The sequence below is a fragment of the Anomaloglossus baeobatrachus genome, chromosome 7, assembly GCF_048569485.1.
Source record: "Anomaloglossus baeobatrachus isolate aAnoBae1 chromosome 7, aAnoBae1.hap1, whole genome shotgun sequence".
In the NCBI taxonomy this organism is placed as follows: Eukaryota; Metazoa; Chordata; class Amphibia; order Anura; family Aromobatidae; genus Anomaloglossus; species Anomaloglossus baeobatrachus.
The window spans coordinates 72,866,198-72,886,932 of NC_134359.1; the positions used below are offsets into that span (position 1 = coordinate 72,866,198).

General features: G+C 41.8%; 1 protein-coding gene across 1 annotated transcript in view; it reads left to right on the forward strand.

Moving 5' to 3' along the window:
- ITGA4 (integrin subunit alpha 4) overlaps positions 1 to 20,735 on the forward strand; it is a 213,749-nt gene that overhangs the window by 156,589 nt on the left and 36,425 nt on the right. Inside the window, exons 16-17 of the mRNA XM_075317408.1 lie at positions 1,189 to 1,341; positions 15,339 to 15,415. Coding sequence (XP_075173523.1) covers positions 1,189 to 1,341; positions 15,339 to 15,415 — 230 coding nt within the window. The remainder of the gene's footprint in view (positions 1 to 1,188; positions 1,342 to 15,338; positions 15,416 to 20,735) is intronic.

Sequence of the window (20,735 nt, forward strand, 5' to 3'; positions counted from 1 at the left end):
TGAATTATATTTCTTGCATTTCTGGATGAGGATAAGTGGGTTGGGTTCTTACATTATTTTTTTTTTTAATAACATGACTTACAATAAGCTCTTGTAAAAATTAGGTCCCTGTTGCGCTGTATTAAAGCTCTGGAGACATTACACGTATGGTCATATGGTGTCTCCATTATGCGCCCTAGAACAGAAATATAATCCCTAAAGAGCAATGGTTAATCTCACAAAGTCATGACATGTATTTGGCAATCTTATCATGGACGATAATTCATTGGAATACTGACTAGGAGTTGTTAGATTAGTTAAATCATTTCATTACATAATTTTTGGATTGTATAGTATTCAGTTTTAAATCTTAAATACAATTTTTGATATCTATTACTTTTTTAAACATTTTTTTTAATATCTACATCTAAGTAAAAATCTGAGTAATACTGTCAGAAATTAATAATATCGTGTAAATATTCCCTTTTGATCAATTCTGATAGACCTATGGTCTTAATTGATTAAAGGGAATCTGTTACCAGGATTTTGCAATGTAAGCTGAGGACAGCATGCTGCACGGGTTAAAAAAGAAAAAATATCGGTGTTTCTCTTATCTGTGTGCCAGCTATTGTTTACCTATAATAAAGGGTTTATTGCTCTGTGATTAACATTGGTGTGACTCCTCTGCACATACAGAGCAGACCAGCGCGCCCCCTGCTTTGATTGACACACCACAGAGAAGGTACAATCTCTATTGTGAGTCTGGTGTGGGTAGAGACATCTCCCAGCTCTGCTACACTCAATTCTGAGATAGGCCAGAGTCACACTTGTGAGTGCCTTGCGTGTAACTCGCGTGAGTCTCTCATTGAATCACCCGGCTTGGACTCACACTCTCCGGACAGGAGTGTCTCAGCTGCATAGACATACATGCAACCGACCCGCTCCTGTCACAAGAGTGGGGAGTCTGTGCCAGGTGATTCAATGGGAGACTCGCGCGAGTTACACGCAAGACACTCGCAAGTGTGACTCTGGCCTTAAAGTCAGAATGGCTGCACCCTGTAATCTAAGTTAAACATGGTAAATTTCAGAATCTCTTTGCCTACAACATGCTGCTCTCAAATGAAGTAGCCAAAACCCGGTGACAGATTCCCTTAAATATGGTATTTTTATTTAAATATGTGTTTTTTAATAATATATATTTTTTTATAGAAAGATGTAAGAGATATTTTGACCCCGATACATATGGAGTCTCAGTATTATCTCGGAAAACATATTGTATACAAAAGAAATGCGGAGGAATTTAAGCCCTTACAGCCAATTTTACAGAAGAAAGATGGGGAGGAACATATACTAAAAAATGTGGTAAGAAAAATAACAGGTTTTTATACTTTTAATTAAATGTATGTTATATATTTAAAATAAACATCAATAAATTGTATGTCTTTCATTACAATAAAAAAAAATTGCAGACCGGGCAGGGATTACACTACCCTTTCAAATTAGTAAAATATTTTATACTTCAGATGACTGTAAACACAGATTGTCTGAGGTCTTAGACCCCACCCATCAAACTGAACACACCTTGTTGCTCATCTAATGGATCACAGTCAGATTTGGCTTCTAAAATTTTTATCATATTTACACACACTGTAATAATTAAGGCAATTTGTCATGCAGCACCAACCCATACAACCATGGAGGAAACATACAAACTCCTAGAAAATGTTGTCATTTAAACCCAAGACCCCAGCACTACAAAGCAACAGTGCTAACCACTGAGACATCATGCTGCTCAACCACCATCCATCCTCCCATGCCCACCTAATAAGCACAAGTTTACACTATGTATAGGTAAATTCAGCTTTAAGTTCAAGCATTGTATCCTAAGAATTAGATGAGGAATGTTATGGGTATGATAGTAAGGTAGGTCCATGGAACAATTTTCTCTCTATCCAAGAAAAACATTCCAATTATGCCAGACTCTGATCAGAGTGGCACCAGTTTTTCTCAGACATGAAGAGAGAAAAAAAATCTCCACCTTCTCCAATGCAGTCTGATTTTTTTTCCACCTTCTCCAGTGCAAGAAGATTTTTTCCACTTTCTCCAGTGTGGTCTAAGGTTTTTTTCACCTTCTCCAGTATGGTATGATTTTTTTTCCACCTTCTACAGTGCGGTCAGATATTATTTTTTCACCTTCTCCAGTGTGGTATGATTTTTTCCACTTTCTCCAGTGTGGTCTAACTTTTTTTCACCTTCTCCAGTATGGTATGATTTCTTTTTCCACCTTCTCTAGTTCGGTCAGATATTTTTCCATCTTCTCCAGTGCAGTATGATTTTTTTTCCACCTTCTCCAGTGTGGTCAGACTTGTTTTGCACCTTCTCCAGTGTGGTATGATTTTTTTTCCACCTTCTCCAGTGCGGTTTGATTTTTTTTTCACATTTTCCAGTGCAGTGTGATTTCTTTTTCACCTTCTCCAATGTGGTCAGATTTTTTTTTCCACCTTCTCCAGTGCAGTGTGATTTTTTTTTCCACCTTCTCCAGTGTGGTATCATTTTTTTCCACCTTCTCCAGTGCGTTCTAAGTTTTGGTCCACCTTCTCCAGTGTGGTTAGATTTTTTTTTTCCACCTTCTCCAGTGCAGTGTGATTTTTTTTTTTCCACCTTCTCCATTGTGGTATGATTTTTTTCCACCTTCTCCAGTGCGTTCTGAGTTTTGGTCCACCTTCTCCAGTGTGGTCAGATTTTTTTTTTCCACCTTCTCCAGTGCAGTGTGATTTTTTTTCCACCTTCTCCATTGTGGTATGATTTTTTTCCACCTTCTCCAGTGCGTTCTGAGTTTTGGTCCACCTTCTCCAGTGTGGTCAGATTTTTTTTTCCACCTTCTCCAGTGCAGTGTGATTTTTTTTTCCACCTTCTCCAGTGTGGTATGATTTTTTTTTCCACCTTCTCCAGTGCGGTCTGAGTTTTGGTCCACCTTCTCCAGTGAGGTCAGATTTTTTTTTCCACCTTATCCAGTGCAGTGTGATTTTTTTTCCACCTTCTCCAGTGCGGTCTGAGTTTTTGTCCACCTTCTCCAGTGCGGTCTGATTTTTTTCACTTGAATGAACGAGTGCTATCTGATTCTTAGAAAAATGTTGCATTTTTTTCTAACATGCCAAATCAGTCGGTGAAAAAAAATCAATCCTGTACAGTGTCCCATTGACCAATGGTCCGAGTGCAATCTGTTTTTTAATGTATCACACTCGGACCAAAAATATGGTTGTGTGCATAAGCCCTGAGTGTTCACATGAAAGATAAGTGGCAGGTAGCATAATCTAGTGAATTCTCACCTTGTTGACCCTCTCTAATCAATGTTATACAGTGTGTCCACCCATATCCTGTCCACCGCCATTAACTTGAGAACGGAGGCAGCTATAGGCATAGAAGTGGTGTCTAGGTATAGAAAAGTATCCATGCGCTACGCAATAAAACCACCTATAGCGCCACCTGGTGGAAAACAACGGAGTTAGCATTTTTATCTGGAAAACGGAACGAGATAGAGAAAAAAGTGAATTACAAAGTTGTAGGGCATCATCAATTTAATACGAATCGACACCTTGCATACAGAAATGCTATGATTAGAACGTGTAAACTCACAAGGCTGCGGACGTGAAGCGATACCTCATGGAGACCTTCCTACAAGTCATTGGGTATGGTGGCTGCATGGAGTGGCCTCCACGCTCACCTAACCTGACCCAATTGCGACCCCTCCACCAACATTGCAGGACCTACAACAACATATCACAGATGCTTGAGCAAACGTGTCACCTACCATATTGCACAATATGCAGCAAGGTACAGTATGCTATCCAGAGTCCAGATGTGCATTGCAGCTGACGGTGGCCACTTTGAGCATCAAAGTTAAATGAGCGCCATATGCGTGACCAGCATTCAATGTTTTGGGCGGGTCATCGGTTTCATATCATAGCATTTCTGTATGCAAGGTGTCGATTCGTATTGAATTGATAATGACCTACAACTTTGTAATTCAATTTTTTTCTCTATCTCATTCCGTTTTCGAGATAAAAATGCTAACGTTGTTGTTTTCCACCAGGTGGCGCTATAGGTGGTTTTATTGCGTAGCGCATGGCTACTTTACTATACCTAGACACCACTTCTATGCCTATAGCAAAACCAAACCAAAAGTGTCCCAAAAATGTTTTCTCTGCTCCTAGTGTTCTCCACAGATCTAAACAAACCAAAAATGAGGAAGAGGTTAAAAAATAAAAAAAATAAAATAAACTCACTAGTCCTAGGCTTCACTTTATGTGTTATGCCACTTTGGCCTACCACTTGATTCTCTGCTTGCTCCTTTCAGCATTTAAATCGCTCTTTGGCCCTCTTCTGGGGTTAGGAAAGAAGCGTATGGGACTCATAAGACTAAGGACTGGTTTTAATTTCCCCTTGTTTGTCCGAAACGCGTAAAGCCGCTTGGCAAATCGCATGGCGGTTTTTTGGATGACCTGTGCACTTTTCTTTTAAAAAATTCTGAATAAAGTTCCAAGTTTTATTATTACCGTATTGGTGCTGAGTCCCATACGCTTCTTTTCTACATCTATTCTGAATTACGGACTGGCCTGTCCGGGGACTGCGGGCATCCACCTTCGCCTTGAAGACTGCATATGGGTGAGCTGAAATTTCTACTATTTACCTCTTCTGGGGTTAGCCAATCCTCTCATTGTTTTTAAACCTCTTCCAATTATTGAAAAGGATCCAAGAAAATGACGGCTGGCTTTACACAGTTTTTAATTTTATTGGATGATTATAGATCAATTAGTTAATTTCTTCTTAAAATTCAATAAATATCAATCTGATCGAGTATCTTTGGGATATACTGGAAAACCAACCCAATGCATTAAAACTCAAACCCGTAATTAAATGGACTGAGGGCATCTTCTGCCAAAGGATAGATGCTACATATCACAGAACAACCTTCAGCAGTCTTCTGGAGTCCCTGTCTTAAGGGGTCAGATTTTGGCATCATAGGGGGACTTTTTTGGGAAGGTGGTTAGCCGTGATCCATGAACTGCAAAATATCATCACTTTGATTATATACTTTTTACATTAAACCCTTATTCCATCACTCAAAAATGAGCACTATCATAATAATAATTTCACAGCATTACACATCTTTCTTGTCAAGAATCAAGATCTATCTATAAATCAGCAATTTCATAGCAACATTATGCAGGGGTTAAAGAGAAAGAGATAGATGATCCTCATGGGACAGCAGAGAACTGGTAGACCCTTCCGATTGCTTTTGAACTGAGAGAAGCATATGGACAGGGAGTCGTAGCTTGTTCCTGACGTTTGCTTTGTTGGGTGGTGAGGGATAATATCAAGTCTTGTGCAGCTGTTGCAATGCTCTATACGCGTCTTCTAAATGTCATGAACATATCCCTCCCAGCAGCTTGGGTCTATTACATAGTATACAAAATGCTTTTGGAATGTTATTTTTGTTACGATAATGTCTGCACAAAGGCAAAATGTGTATTATTATTGGGTGTAATGGCACAATATACCATACTGATGTATTCATGTATCCAGCGTTACTGACTTAGGTAAATCCCAAGACATTTTATGAATGTTTGTCTATTTTAAAAAACAAATTTTCAAGTTTATCCTCTATTTATCAGTTTATCTCAGTGTCATATTTATTGAAGTCCTAAATACATTCTACCATCTGTCAAGTAGATATCTGTCAAGTATTAATTTTTTGTAAATGGTGTCTACTCTTCACAAATGGTAAATGATGGCTCACATTGCATAAATCATATCTTTTTATCCAAGGGACCTATGTAATACCAGAAAGCTTCTAAGTAGCCCAGCAATAAACTTTAAAGGTGTTTCCTTAAAGGGATCCTGTCACCAGGTTTTTCCCCTATAACCTGCGGCCACCACCAATAAGCCCTTATATACAGCATTCTAGAATACTGTATATGAGTTCAGGCCGCTGTGTATAACATAAAAAATAGCTTTTATTATAATCACCTGCAGGGTAGTCCGGTCTGATTCGCTGGTCTTGGTCTGGCGCCTCCTATCATTTTTCCATCGCCATTCTCCTTCCCTGCTCTGTGTGGATGACACATCCCACGTCATCCACACAGGCCAGCATTGCACTCCTACTCATGTGCACTTCTCTCTGCCCTGCTGAGGGCAGATCAAAGTATTGTAGTGCGCATGCGCGGGCAGTCTTTGACCTTTCCCCACACCTGCGCATTCCAGGTATTTTTCTGCCCGCAGTAGTGAAGGGGGAAGTGCGCATGCATAGTAGCACGATGGAGGACACTGTGTAGAAACAATGGAAAGAAGATAGGAGGCACCGGACCGAAACCAGCGACACCCAGCGGACTACCCCGCAAATGAGTATAATAAAAGCTGTTTTTTTATGTTATAAAGATCAGCTTGGGCTCTTATATATAGTATTCTAGAACGTTGTACATAAGGGCTTATTGGTGGTAGGCACAGTTTGTAGGGAGAAAACCTGGTGACAGGTTCCCTTTAAATCTGACTATTAATAGCCTATCCTTCCAATGGATGGTAGGTCACTTTAGTACCAGTCACAGCAACCTAAGCGGACAATTTGTAACACTTGTATAAACAATTAGGTTATCTGTACATGACGTATTTTACACCTTGGTGTACCCACATCATTTTTAAAGCAGTAGATACTTCTGGAAAACGCAGGTTGTGTTTTCCCTGAAGTGTCTTTTTAGAAGTATTTCCATATATCACATAGTCACGGCTTCCAAGCAGCCAGAAAAATGGACCGGTTATTTTTTTTCAGCCACTTCACGGCTTTCAAAGCCTGAAAAGATTAAAATAAGTTACAAACACAGAACATGTGCACAGCAGATTGTTTGGACATTGCTGTGAATATGTGCATTCTATTTGGTGTTTTTTTTAATGCTTTATTTTAGCTTATTTTAACCAGAATCTACCTGGAAAAGATGATGTATGAAAATAACCTTTGTCACAATGTGACTGTAGGATATCAAAGGGCGGAGGGCTCCCATACTGTTCCTCATGCTAGGTGCCTCTCGGCTATCTCTAACCACCAGATTAACCCTCAAGGTGCAGATGGCAGAGTCCCATGCCTTACTATTGTCCTGATCAAAATTAATCTGTCCCCCAATCCCCCACCCCCACCCCCACACACACACACACACCCCCCGGGAAGGAAGGGACACGATTGTGATGGCAACACATATAAAACAAACAGGTAAAAAACAAAACTCAGACACACTGTAAACTCACAGGGAAAACAGTAAGAGGCTAAGAAGGAAAGTAAGAAAAGGCAGCAACAAGAGGGCAATAAGGGTTAACACCACAACCGCTTACAGCAACAAGTACTACAACCACCAGTAAATCTGGATCACAACACCTCACCAGACCAGTATAGAGAAGCTATAGCTGGCATTAAAGGAAGTGTCCACCCAATTTATATAGTAGTAGAGCAAATGTGACTGGCTCCCCCACAGCATGAGATCACAGTAGACTAACAAGTAGTCAAGCAGGAATTAACTTATGCTAGTGTGACGCCCTGGACTAGCCAGGTAGTCACAAATACAACATCACACACACCCCCTCCCCTGGTTAGGCAACAACAGTCAAACAAAATCCTTGTTGCTTCCTCCAGAGTTTGATGTCCACACCAGGTGGGGCGGAGCCAGGCATTTGGCCCCACCCACCGAGGAGGTCACAGGCCTGGAGGCGGCAAAAAGCAGACAGTTGAGTTGAGTTGAAGTTTGGAGTGGAGAGGAGTTGAAGTTTGGAGCTAAAACTGACAGAAGAGAAACTGTTGGTGTCTGGGTAGGAGCCCAGGCATGCACATCAAGGTCAGCAGATGGTGGTGGCCGTCTGCAGGAGGTGGTGCAAGTCAGCGGAACCGTAGGACCGGGGACGGGCGGTGGCCTGCCGGTACCGAGCCGGGGAGCATATCTGTACCAAGCACAAAGGCAGGGCCATCAGACCCAGACCAGGCTAGGAGCCGCCAACAAAGGTGCTCAAACAGTGAAATCCTAGGTGCTTTGCCCCCTGGGAAGTATGCAAATCATAAAAGGTCCGTGGAGCCTCTGGTCTCCCCGAGATCAGTGATTGTTTTGTCTTGTTGGTCTACTAGGCATTGGTCCCACCTAGCCAGAATCCTACTCTACACTGATGAGGGGCAACACCCCGAAACAGCTGTCTGTGGATGGATACCTGGCCTTGGTATTTCCCTTGTCATATCTTTAAACTCGTCAAAGAGTTGGATATTGACTAAAAGGGCCACTTAATATGGTGGTTATGGTGGTCTCCTAAAAAGAGCCACTCCTTGGCTATGTCCTTCCCGGAGGGATATCTGGCTAGTTCTGTGTTGAGACTCCTAACAGAGGCTCCACTGACCTTTTATGATGTGATCACAAACATCAGAGAGGTTAGCAGGCAGAATGCCAAAATCTGTAGTCTCAACAGATAATGATACTCCCATGACAGTGTGCAATGTTTGTTAAAACCTCCTTGTGACAACCTTTGGGACCAGTGTCTGACTGGCTACCGGAGGAACTGCCAATAATACCAGTCCTGGCTCACCTGAGCTCTGTAATACAGCCTGGACTGAACTCAGGGTTTGTAGGACTGAACCACGAGCGCCGACTGATTCCCCAGCATTTACGGTTTAGTTCATGACAGCTGCGGACAGGCCGGGCTGAACTCTGAAGCTCTCATCCGAGCTCCGGAGTTCAGCCCGGCCGGTCCGCAGCTGTGACATGACCTGAACCGCAATTACTGTGGAATCAATCCTGCAAACCCTGAGTTCATTCCAGGCTGCACTCCAGAGCTCAGGTGAGAGCTCCGGAGTCCAATCCAGGAAACCACAGCCAGGCATGGTATTACTGGAGGTTCCTCCGGTAGACAGTCCGATTCTGTTGGGGACCCTTTAATTTTGTTTACATACTGGGGCCTCTAAGATCAAATAATGATGACATATACTAAAGGCACCCATGTGACAGCTATCTAGATATATAAGTGTGAGTCTCAGATGTCCCAGATAATTATCAATATGCAAAAGTGTTTACCGTTTTCCCAGGTTGTTTCCTGGGCACCAGTAGTTACTTTGGACACTTGCCATACAGCCCCCTCTTTTTAATTGAGTGTCAGATATTCACTTAATTTCCAGGCAACCCAGTACTAGGGCGATTTTATTACATAATACATTTTTGGAATTGTTAAGTAGAAGTTTCTTTAAAACATGTTGTCCTGTAACTTATTTCACTCTGTATTTGAAAATGGATGAGGACTTTTAAAATGAGACTTTAATGTTAATCTTTTATTATAGACGGTGTACAACTTTGCCGTTCCAATGATTCCATATCTGACAGTTCTCTAATTTTTCAAGCCTTTAATAGGTTGTCACTATTGGTGTCTAGGTCTTTATAATATGGATGATTCAGAATCATAGGGTGTAACATAAGCTCACCACTGCCAATGGGAGACCTCTGTATTTGTCAAAATATGTCAAGTAATCTGTAAGCTTTTTATGAAGTGGCGTACATCACGGATAGCAGATGGCACTTTTGCTGTTGCTTAATTAATAACATTTGACTTGCTTGAAAAGCATCGTGTATCTTTTAATTTGCTGTCTATACAAGAGAAAATGGAGAGTGCTCGTAGACAAAACTGCTCCAAAATAATTTAATTGACTACTATAGCTTCTACGCATCATTATATTGTGTTAGATTTGAGTAACGCATTTTACAAGGATTATATACATGTAGTAACGCATGCATCCGGGTTTACAAACACCTGGCTTTACTTGCATGAGCTGCCGCTTTATAGCATCCTCAAACCAGATGGTTCGATATCACTGGTGACAGATTCAATTAAAATCTTCCAGGAAACTGTGACTTGCCAATCCCGATGTGTTGAATGCTCGATGGATGTTCTAACGGCGACCATTTGTACAAGTCGTAATGAATTTCCAAATTTACACTTTATTTATTCATAGGTTGTAGGGTTTGATACATCTCTCTACTCACTTTAATAATAAGCCATCATCAGAAAATAACTTAATGTTTAAATCATATTTTTCAGTTACATATATTAAAAGAAAAATATTTGCAATATTTTTCTCATATTACTATCTTTATAAAAAAGTAATTTTGCAATTTCTACTCTGGATACTGGGGCTTTTTTCTAATTTCCTTTACTTTCAGGAAGAGTTTACAAAAGTTTTCTTAGTGGAAGAAAGATTACAATGATAGATAAACACCTCTATACATACAGTCATGGCCAAAAGTTTTGAGAATGCTACAAATATTAATTTTTACAAAGTCTACTTTTTCTAATGGCAATTTGCATATACTCCAGAATGTCATAAAGAGTGATCAGCTTAACAGCAATTACTTGCAAAGTCAATATTGGCTAAGAAAATGAACTTTAACCCCCAAAACACATTTCAACATCATTGCATTCCTGCCTTAAAAGGAGCAGCTAACATTGTTTTAGTGATTGTTCCATTAACACAGGTGTGGGTGTTGATGAGGACAGGGCTGGCGATCAATCAGTCATGATTAAGTAAGAATGACACCACTGGACACTTTAAAAGGAGGCTGGTGCTTGGTATCATTGTTTCTCTTCAGTTAACCATGGTAATCTCTAAAGAAACACGTGCAGCCATCATTGCTCTGCACAAAAATGGCCTAACAGGGAAAAGTATCGCAGCTACAAAGATTGCACCTCAGTCAACAATCTAACGCATCATCAAGAACTTCAAGGAGACAGCTTCCATTGTTGCCAAAAAGGCTCCTGGGCGCCCAAGAAGGACCAGCAAACGCCAGGACCGTATCTTAAAACTGTTTCAGCTGCGGAATCGGACTACCAGCAGTGCCGAGCTAACTCAGCAATGGCAGCAGGCTGGTGTGAGTGCTTCTGCCCGCACTGTGAGGCAGAGACTGCTTGAGCAAGGCCTGGTTTCAAGGAGGGCAGCAAAGAAGCCACTTCTCTCCAGAAAAAACATCAGGGACCGACTGATATTCTGCAAAAAGTACAGGGAGTGGACTGCTGAGGACTGGGGTAAAGTCATTTTCTTAGAGGAATCCCCTTTTCGATTGTTTGGGACATCTGGAAAACAGCTTGTTAGGAGAAGATGAGGTGAGCGCTACCACCAGTCTTGTCTCATGCCAACTGTTAAGCATCCTGAAACGATTCATGTGTGGGGTTGCTTCTCAGCCAAGGGAATCGGCTCACTCAGTCTTGCCTAAAAACACAGCCATGAATAAAGAATGGTACCAGAATGTCCTCCAAGAGCAACTTCTCCCAACTGTCCAAGAGCAGTTTGGCGCCCAACAATGCCTTTTCCAGCATGATGGAGCTCCTTGCCATAAAGCAAAGGTGATCACTAAATGGCTCATGGAACAAAACATAGAGATTTTGGGTCCATGGCCTGGAAACTCCCCAGATTTTAATCCCCTTGAGAACTTGTGGGCAATCATCAAGAGACGGGTGGACAAACAAAAACCAACAAATTCTGGCAAAATGCAAGCATTGCTTATGCAAGAATGGACAGCTATCAGTCAGGATTTGGTCCAGAAGTTGATTGAGAGCATGCCAGGGAGAATTACAGAGGTCCTGAAGAAGAAGGGTCAACACTGCAAATATTGACTTGCTGCATTCACTCAGTCTAACCTTTTGGTACTCATAATATGATTGCAATTATATTTCTGTATGTGATGTAAACATCAGACAAACACAATTAAAAACCAGAGGGCAACAGATCATGTGAAAATATAATTTTGGTGTCATTCTCAAAACTTTTGTCCATGACTGTAGACGATAACACGTGGATTCACTAATCACAATTAGGAGTTGCACAGCTCATCCTACACAATGACTCTTACATATGCTCATTAGATACTTTAATACAAAAAATAAGATGGTTCAACTTCCATGGCTATGTACATGCGTTGTTTCCTGAAACAAAGTGAAGTATGAGTCTAAAATAACTTTAGTGGTCAGTGTGAAAATTAAAAGTTCTATTTTTCTATTTAGTTTCTATTTTTTAAAAAATACATAAACAATACATTTTAAAAAATATTATTTAAAAATACATTTAAAACAAAACCTTAATCAATAAATTATTTTGTGTTTATGGTTTCCCTTTGTACATGCGTTGTTTCTTGCAACAAAGCTGAAGTATGAGTCTAAAGTAACCTTAGTGGTCTGTGTGAAAATTAAGAGTTTTATTTTTTTAAATACATATTGTACAATGTAAATTGAAAAAAAAATATTTAGAAATACATTTAAAACCAAACCTAATTTAATCAAGAGATCATTTTCTGTTTATAGTTTCCCTTTACATCACTAGTCAGATATTATCTTGAACTTCTTAGATATGTTCTAGATGGATGGTGGAGGTTTAGGATATCGTATCTATAATTTTTGAAATTCCACAAAGGAGATTATAGTCCAGCACCAATACTTAACACATACCTAGCTCCACTTATAAATCTCCAAGAGAAAAAGGCAAAGTCTATTTAATACCAGACACAAGCAGGGAGGTGCTCCACAAGGCAATCAGCGCAGCAATCCAAATCCAACAAGGAAAGAAGGAAAACTGGTGGCACTCAGCCTTAGTAAAAATATTCTTTTATTTCATCCAATGAAATTCTTTTCTCGTTGTATCTATAATTTTGGTCTACTACATAATACCAATGATAAATTCAATATTTGAGTAAATAAAAGTAGGTGCCCATTCATACTTTTAGCAATTTATTTTTACTATATTCAAACAAATATTATCACTAGTCTAGTCGTCACAGTTGACATTGCAAAGAGAATCTAAAGACTTGTAGGGTATATGATGGTATCGGAGATCTATGGCTATCTGGCTTTTTAGTTATGTGGGGCTCATTTCTCTTCTTAGCACTTATTTCTGCTTTTTATAGGTGTTAGTAAAACTAAATGTGTCCACTATTGTAGATAGTGGTCACCAGTAGCCCTGGTCTTATAGATACAGTCAGGAATTGTCTGGGACTGTCCTGATTTGCAAACAATTCTTACAAATTTGAGCATGTCCTGGCACATAATAGGGTAGGACTTTTATAAACTCTACCTAATGTGGGTGGTCCTGTCTGTCTCTTTGTGATGCTGGGCCTAACTAAAACAGATGTTGGTCAGACACTAGACTGTTATTAGCAGATCCAGATTTGTTTTTGTAACAGTCAAATATCTGTGGGTTCTTGAGTCAGAAGTTCTTAGCTCTTTCCCTCCTATGCTGATATACAAATTTTGAGACATTGTCTTCTGTTTTAAGGATTAAGGCTATGTGCGCACATTGCGTATTTGCATGCAGTTACGCTGCGATCTGCACCACAGCGTAACTGCATGCGTCCTGCGTCCCCAGCATAATCTATGAAGATTATGCAGCAGACGTGCGCTTGTGGTGTATTAGAGCGCAGCGCTTCGGATGCTGCCCGGAGCTCGGGTTCTAAGAAGTGACATGTCACTTATTCCGTGCGCTCTGCATGCATCCCCCGCTCTGTATATGGGAGGAGCTGCACTCAGAGCGCATGGAATCGGCTTTTTTTTTTTTTTCATTACGGACTCTTTGTGCAGCAATTTGAAGCTCATGTGTGCTGTTCAAATCGCTGCAGAAATTTCTGCAGGGACAGAACGCTACATGCGCACATAGCCTAAGGACTGTCGTACACATTAGATATCTGTCGGCTGAATGACTGTTTCACCAACAATTATCTCCCCCGACTCCTCCATATGCAGGAATGCTCAGCTTGGTCAAGTTCTCCAGTGTCTCCAAGAGAGATCCATGGCCAGACTCATCTACCGGAGAAGAGAAAGATCAGCTATTGGAAATCCAAGAGAGTCATACACATTAGAATATTAGTCAATCCCACTATGATCAGTGGGTTTGGCCAACATTAGTTTAATATGTTTGGGGACCTTAATTCTGTGTTTAAATCTCAAGAAAATGGTGTCAGAGGTGTTGATGTGTACCGCCCCTGCAGCAGTCGGACTGCTCGGATCCTGGGTTGCCGTGGCTCAAGGGCCTCCAGACCCAGGGGCTCTGGGTCACCCAAAAATGGAAGAGGGGGCTACTTACAGGGGATTAATCTTTGTGACGCCACCCATGGTTCTTGGTAAGGGGAGTACCGCCGCTGCCGATGGGAGTACGCAGGGGAGATGGAGCGGGGCAGCCAGATGGCGTTCCCTCCGCGGTTAGGGGAGGCCCCGGGACTCTGGATGGTGGAGTGTAGGGGAGCGTAGTGCAGGTTGGATACAGGGGAAGGCAGCATACTCACTCAGGCCTTGCTGGTGTTGATTCGACCATAAAGCAGACTCTGACACAGTAGTAAACCAAGTCTCTGGGTGCCGCTGCCACTTCAGGGGAGCTCACCCGGGAATCTGCTCCCGTTGGTATTGCTAATGGTCTGTAACCTGCCTCCATGCACTAGAATTTAGATGTTCTGAGTGACCCTTGGACTGAAGCTGTCAGCGTCCCGCTCCCTATAATTAAAAAGAGGAGCTGTGCTCTCGATGGCTGACACTTGAGATTTCAGTGGTCCGCATAAGCTGGAAAGCCATATTTCCCTCGTTGTGTTGATGCCTTCGATCTCTGAGCTCTTGGGGAAAGTTCATAAAGAGACTATCCTCCACAGGTTAATTATCAGGTTGCTTGAAGCTACTCCCTGATCTAGGGTCCAGTACCCCACCATGCTCGGTACCGGTTCAGTTACTAGATTTTCTGGTGCCGACCGTTCTCCCAAATACCCTGCGACCGGGTCTCCGACTCCTCCGGTCCAAGACCACCGTCTGCGATCTAGCCAACGTCTCCCAGGGAGCTCCAACTCCCTCAGCTTCTCACTCTCTGAGGGCTACTACTGTTCTCTAGGGAGCTGCTACTCCCAGCTCCTCTCACTCTGGGAGCTCTCACTGTTCTGACTCAGCCCCTCCCACCAGTCTGCCTGACCCCTAGGTGGGTGGCCCTGTTCAAGCTAGACCACCCACTGGTGTGCCTGACAGGATGTGGTGTAAGGTGTGGTTAGGATTTGAATGCTGATGGAGCAATACAAAAGGTTATGATGCTAGAACCATGGGGGGTTGAGCTCTGCACCAAAAGAGATAGGAGAGCAGTACCCTGTGACACCCTGACTAGTTCAGGGTCATCACAGATGCTTAGACTTCCATCTCCAAAAAAAGTTTTTTTAATTGGATAATTGACCTGTCATTCTCTTATGTCCATAGTTGTCAGTTGTACCATGCTTCGTAAAATCTGGAGTTTTTTCTGCATTGCTCAATAATTAAGTACTGTATGTGTCTTTTGTCAGGTTTCCTTTGCAAGATATTGTGCCTTGGCAAACTGTTCTGCTGATTTACAGATCAGAGGAAAAGTTTCCTTCCCAGGGTGAGTAGATCCGATATTATCCTTTTTGGGTATTTTCTATTTGCAAAAGAACAGCAATGGTCTGTACAGTTTGTGCAGGTCTGTAAAAAAATTATATTGTACATTTTTTACTATTTAAAGAAAAAAGTTAATAATTAATGGGTTATAACATTTCGCCTAATAGCTGTGAGAAAGACAGAGATCTGTTTTTGCCAAAGTCAATTTTCAAAGTATAATTGTGGTCATGGCAAAGGGAGTTAGAAATAGCCTTGTTTCATTCTGGCTCAGACAGAGACATATAAAAAGATTATGTAACAATACGTCCAAGAAAATATATGTTTGAAAGTATGGCAATCCACATGCATTCTTGTCTAAGCACTCATTGGAACACAAAGGAGACAGTTGCACTTTGTAGCACTAAAATATGTGGAACAATAAATATGGAAATATAAACATGCATTACCGCTATGAAAAAAAATGTACAAATTCTGATACTTAGCACACAAAAATGGCCAGTTTTATGTGAGCCCAACAGCCAGCGCAAAGGCAACCTCTTTTAAGAGCTCATTGGCTTATGAAAGGTGGAGGAAGCAAACCGCTGCCATTTACATCTGATGCCAGTGTGTTTTGCCCCACCGTATATGTTCCACATTGTACTTTGACCCCGCACTCTATTTTATTACATCACATCAATATTTACATGTGAAGAGAACAATATGGATATATGTTGCTCTGTACCCTACCCTGGCATAAATTGGTGCCCCACATAAGAAACAGTTCCATTATAGTAAATGAATATAATTAAGAAAAACTTAAATGAGGCCACTAGGTAGGCAATAATGTAACCGATGTTTAGCAACAGGTTATTTGGGATAGTTATGGGAATATTAATGTGGTAGCAATAGTAAGAGTGTCAGCTAGGTCTTTAGAGGGATACGTTCTAGGGAGTAGGCTACCAGCACCTCCATCTATAGGAACTAAAGTTGTCAGAAACTGAGCTTATAGAAAACAGAGATTTATAAGTCATCTAGTGCAGGATTCTGGATTTTGTGGACCATGTAATCAGGACTGATTTTGTTACGCCGGAACAGAGGGGAAGTAGGGGCCCCTGCCACTTACCGTAAAGCTAGAAGTGATCCCTAGACTGACCCTCATCCAAGAATTATGCTTAAGTGTAGCAACGTCTGAGCCTCCAGCCTTTCCCTATCTCCTGTCCTGGCCCTGATAGTAGTCTCCTCGCATCACCCACCACCCAATGGGACAGACCAGGATGGAGATCCCCAAAACTCCCACCAACAATAAACAACAGACAGGGGGTACAACACACAGGCATCTATAAACAAACCACAGGGGAACACATACGGAGATGAACTGGAACCGACATTAGCAGAGGGAAAGTAACTACATTAGGGAACTTTCACATAATCCATCACCAGGCACCAGCAGCTGAAGCAGCAACAACAGGAATATGTCCGTCCATCTCTGGGACAAGCACTGGAATGATCTGAATAACTGGCACCCCCTGGTGGAGGCAGAGGGTATTTATCCAGGCCAGAAGGGCCATCAGTAGGAACAGCTGAGCAGAATTCAGGAGTGGCTAACGTGACAGATTCAGGAGCACTTCTAACAATGGTTGTGCTGCGGTGTAATTATACTATGTGTTTATTTCCGTGTATGTGTGTGATGGGTGAGCAGGCAGGTCCGCTGAGGCTACTTGAGTCCTTCCTGAGTCCTTGGTTGTCTTGCTGATGGCTTATTCAATGTCGGGTGGGCTATGCACTGATTAGTGAACTACAGCTGCTCCAAAAATCACCATTGCTCAACTTTTTCCCTTTCCTCTGCAATGAGGCCCGTGTCACTCCCCCAAAATGGCGTGGATTCTAAAAGTATTTCTCGCAGGAGAAAGGAAAGGTGATTGTAAGAAAATAGCTGGACATTTATGCTTCCAGCACTTTCCCCCGCAATATGATATCCAGTGCTTATTTGTAAGTAAGGTCCTGTGACCATATACTGTATATCACCTTGTACTGCCATAGGTTTTTTCCAGACTGTATATAATTGTGTGGCTATACATTGATAGACCCAAGCTCTAGTAACTGTTGGCCATCAATGGTCCCTCGTATATGGCACTTGCCCAACTTCACATTAACTGGGTCAGATTAAGTTTGAGCTCGCTTGTTCATTTATCCCTCTAGCACAGGGGTTCCCAAACTCCATTTCTCACCCCCAACAGGTCATGTTTTCAGGATTTCCTTAATATAGCACAGGTGATGCATTGATAATGATTCCATCACCTGTTCAATAGTAAGGAAATCCTGAAAACATGACTTGTTGGGGGCCATGAGGCCTGGAGTTTGGGAAACACTGCTCTAGCATATAAGGATTTAAGGTATCAGAGAATTTATCTCTTTGTTCCATCTGAACTATGGATATCAATTTGAAAAATAATATAGCAGCACTTCTCATCTGACGCAAAAAGTCGTTTCTTGTGATAAGTTAAAATATACAGGCTGGTTGGGAGACTTGCAGGGGGTAGTCAATCGATAGCCACTTTGCTCATTCAAAACGCTCAACGGGTCATTCAACGGGTCTGCATGTTCAAGGAGTTCCAACTCAAGCAGGCATGTTTCCTTTCCAATCATCTGTGTCTTAGTACTGGGCCACGGAAGGTTTGACTCTCTGTGTCATTTTGTCCTGCTAGGTACGGGGACGTACCAAGAAAATGACAAAAGGAAAGGGAAACCCCGTGTCTACGGAAGGTGAAGATGGTTACCCCTGATCAAACCTATTGCTGGTCCCAGGGGGCCCTCACCACCCTAGATAAATTCCACACCTATGTGCCGGTTGGGATACCTGACCCTAGAAATCCCTAGTGCTGGGTCCTAAATAGGAAATAGATGGGATGAGCTCTTCCTCAACCAACCTAAACACTATAGAAGACACAAGGAGGACACACAAGGGGAAAACACATGAGCTACTTATCCACAGATGACACAGGGAGAAGTTCAACAAAGTTTTCAGCAATGACACCACCACAGAGGAGTACAAGCCACCTTCTTGTAACGAAGGCTTGAATGACCTGAAAATATCTCCAGCACCAGTCAAAGAAAGGAAGGGATATTTAAGCACCAAGAGAATACTGATGATCAGCAGCTGGAAGGAAGGAGAGCGCCTGCTGGGTCCAAAAGGGAGAGAGATTAATTCGGCAGGAAAGTTACCTATTACAATGAATACTGATGACCAACAGCTGGGTGGAGGTCGAGCTCCTGCTGGGTCCAAAAGGGGGAGACTTGAATCCAGCAGGAAACCTACCTATACCAATGAATACTGGCAGCAGGAACAATGGAAAGTCAGGGAGCATTCTGCACAGCCAGATGTTGTGACCTTTTATTGGCCAGAAACCACATCACTGTCACCCGTGACACCTTTAATTCATAAAATAGCAATATTTTATGCAAAAATTCCTTCATCCTTCCCCAATATTGTAATCTAAAGGATGAAAAATGTATTGCATTTATGTCCTAGGGGACATCTTGTTTTATTCCTTCTTGCTTTTACTCTCTATAGTAGTTCCTTCTAGTGCTTGTCAACAAATACATGTGGGAAAATGGAGTTGCTTTGTCCTTGACTAGGGGGGCTGTGTGCTGCCTCAGATACCTCCACTTCTTCCTCTATACATCCACTTTACTATAGCTAAGTGACATTCCTTGGCGTCCTGATGAAGATAAACTGGGGGGGGGGGGTAGTCACCTTTTTCTTTGACGTTTTTACACTTATTATGCATTTTAATGCATAATTCAGCAATTCCATCGTCTATGCATCACTTCTGCATGCTTATATGAAGATTTCCTAATGTGACATTTGCTTTATATTAGTCTGCTTAATAATGAGGACAAGGTTAAGCTGGTAGATAGAGAGCAATTACATCAGTAGCGGTTATCAGTCAATTAGCAAGCGCTAACAGGCTGGTGTTTCCAGGCACTGTACAGGAGCGATATGCTATTTATTGGGATCACACATTTCACACTTGCCCTGGATCACTGTGTTATCAGCAGAACATCGGACAACTAATGGCATCCAGTCCGGAGAAGGATTAGACTTAATTGAAAAAGAAATGTTATCCCAGGCTTATGATAAATACCGCTCACGTTCATTGTTCTTGTGTTGGGATAAAATAAATCATAGAGCGCAAACAGCAAGACTAGAAGAAAACCTAGGAATATATTGTAACTATATTCACAGGAAGAATTAAAAATAGTAAATTCAGTAAGAGCCGGTAAGATGAGGGACCGCAGTGAGCCACCCTCCACAGTTTTGTATAGGTACATAATTATCATCAGATTGTCATCAGCCTTGGAAAGAGTTAAAGGGAATCTGTCAGAAGGTTTTTGCTACCTCATCTGAGAGCAATATGATGTAGGGGCAGAGACCCTGAATCCAACAATGTATCACTTAGCTTACTGTCTGCAGCGGTTCTGACACAATCAGAGTTTTTAGATTTAGTAAGTAGCAGAGCTGAGAAAACTGCCCCTGTAAATACAATGTCTATAGACAGTGAGCTGCTAATTATTGCAAAACTAGCTGACCTGTAGCTGACATAGTCCAGCAATAATAATCTCCTGAAGCTGAAACAAACATTGCAGGTAAACAATAACCCAAACTGTGATAAGAAATGCATTGCTGAAATCTCTCTGTTATCGCTTATTGCATTGTCCGGGCTGTTATGGAAAAAGCTGAGGACAGGGGCTCCTAGACTGGCGCTTGGCCTAAGTGAACTTTAGCTATCCCTGATCTCAGAGTTACCTCTGAAGGTGAAGATGTCTTAGCAGCCTTCCTAACTAGATGTAAAAACGTGATACTCAAGATAAATGTAAATAGTGGTCTTTTATTGAGAAGAACTTGTAAGACCAGCACAAGCACAGACGTTTCGGTCAAAGACCTTCATCAGTGTGCATTCAGGGGGTCCTCAGAAGGTATAGAAACTGGCGTAGTCAGGTATGACGTGGTGTCCACAGCTGTCTATGTGGCTATATGGTCTATATAGACCCACTTTTATCTGCTGCAGATCTACCAGTTCACTGATTGCTGAGCTTTGTATTTCCCTGCCCACACCACTATTTGGGGGCTTTCTTCATACACTGTGCATAGGCAGAAAGCTGCAGACCAGTGGTAGGGGTGCAGTTATAGAGAGTGCATGAATATGGAGGACTACCTGGCAGCAAGTTTACTAGTCCAAGTTTACTAGTCCTCTAGTGACATTCTCCTGATGATAAAACAGTGATTTTATCAAAACTGTAGCAAGCAGCCCTATAAGTGACACATCACTGGAATCAGGGTCTCT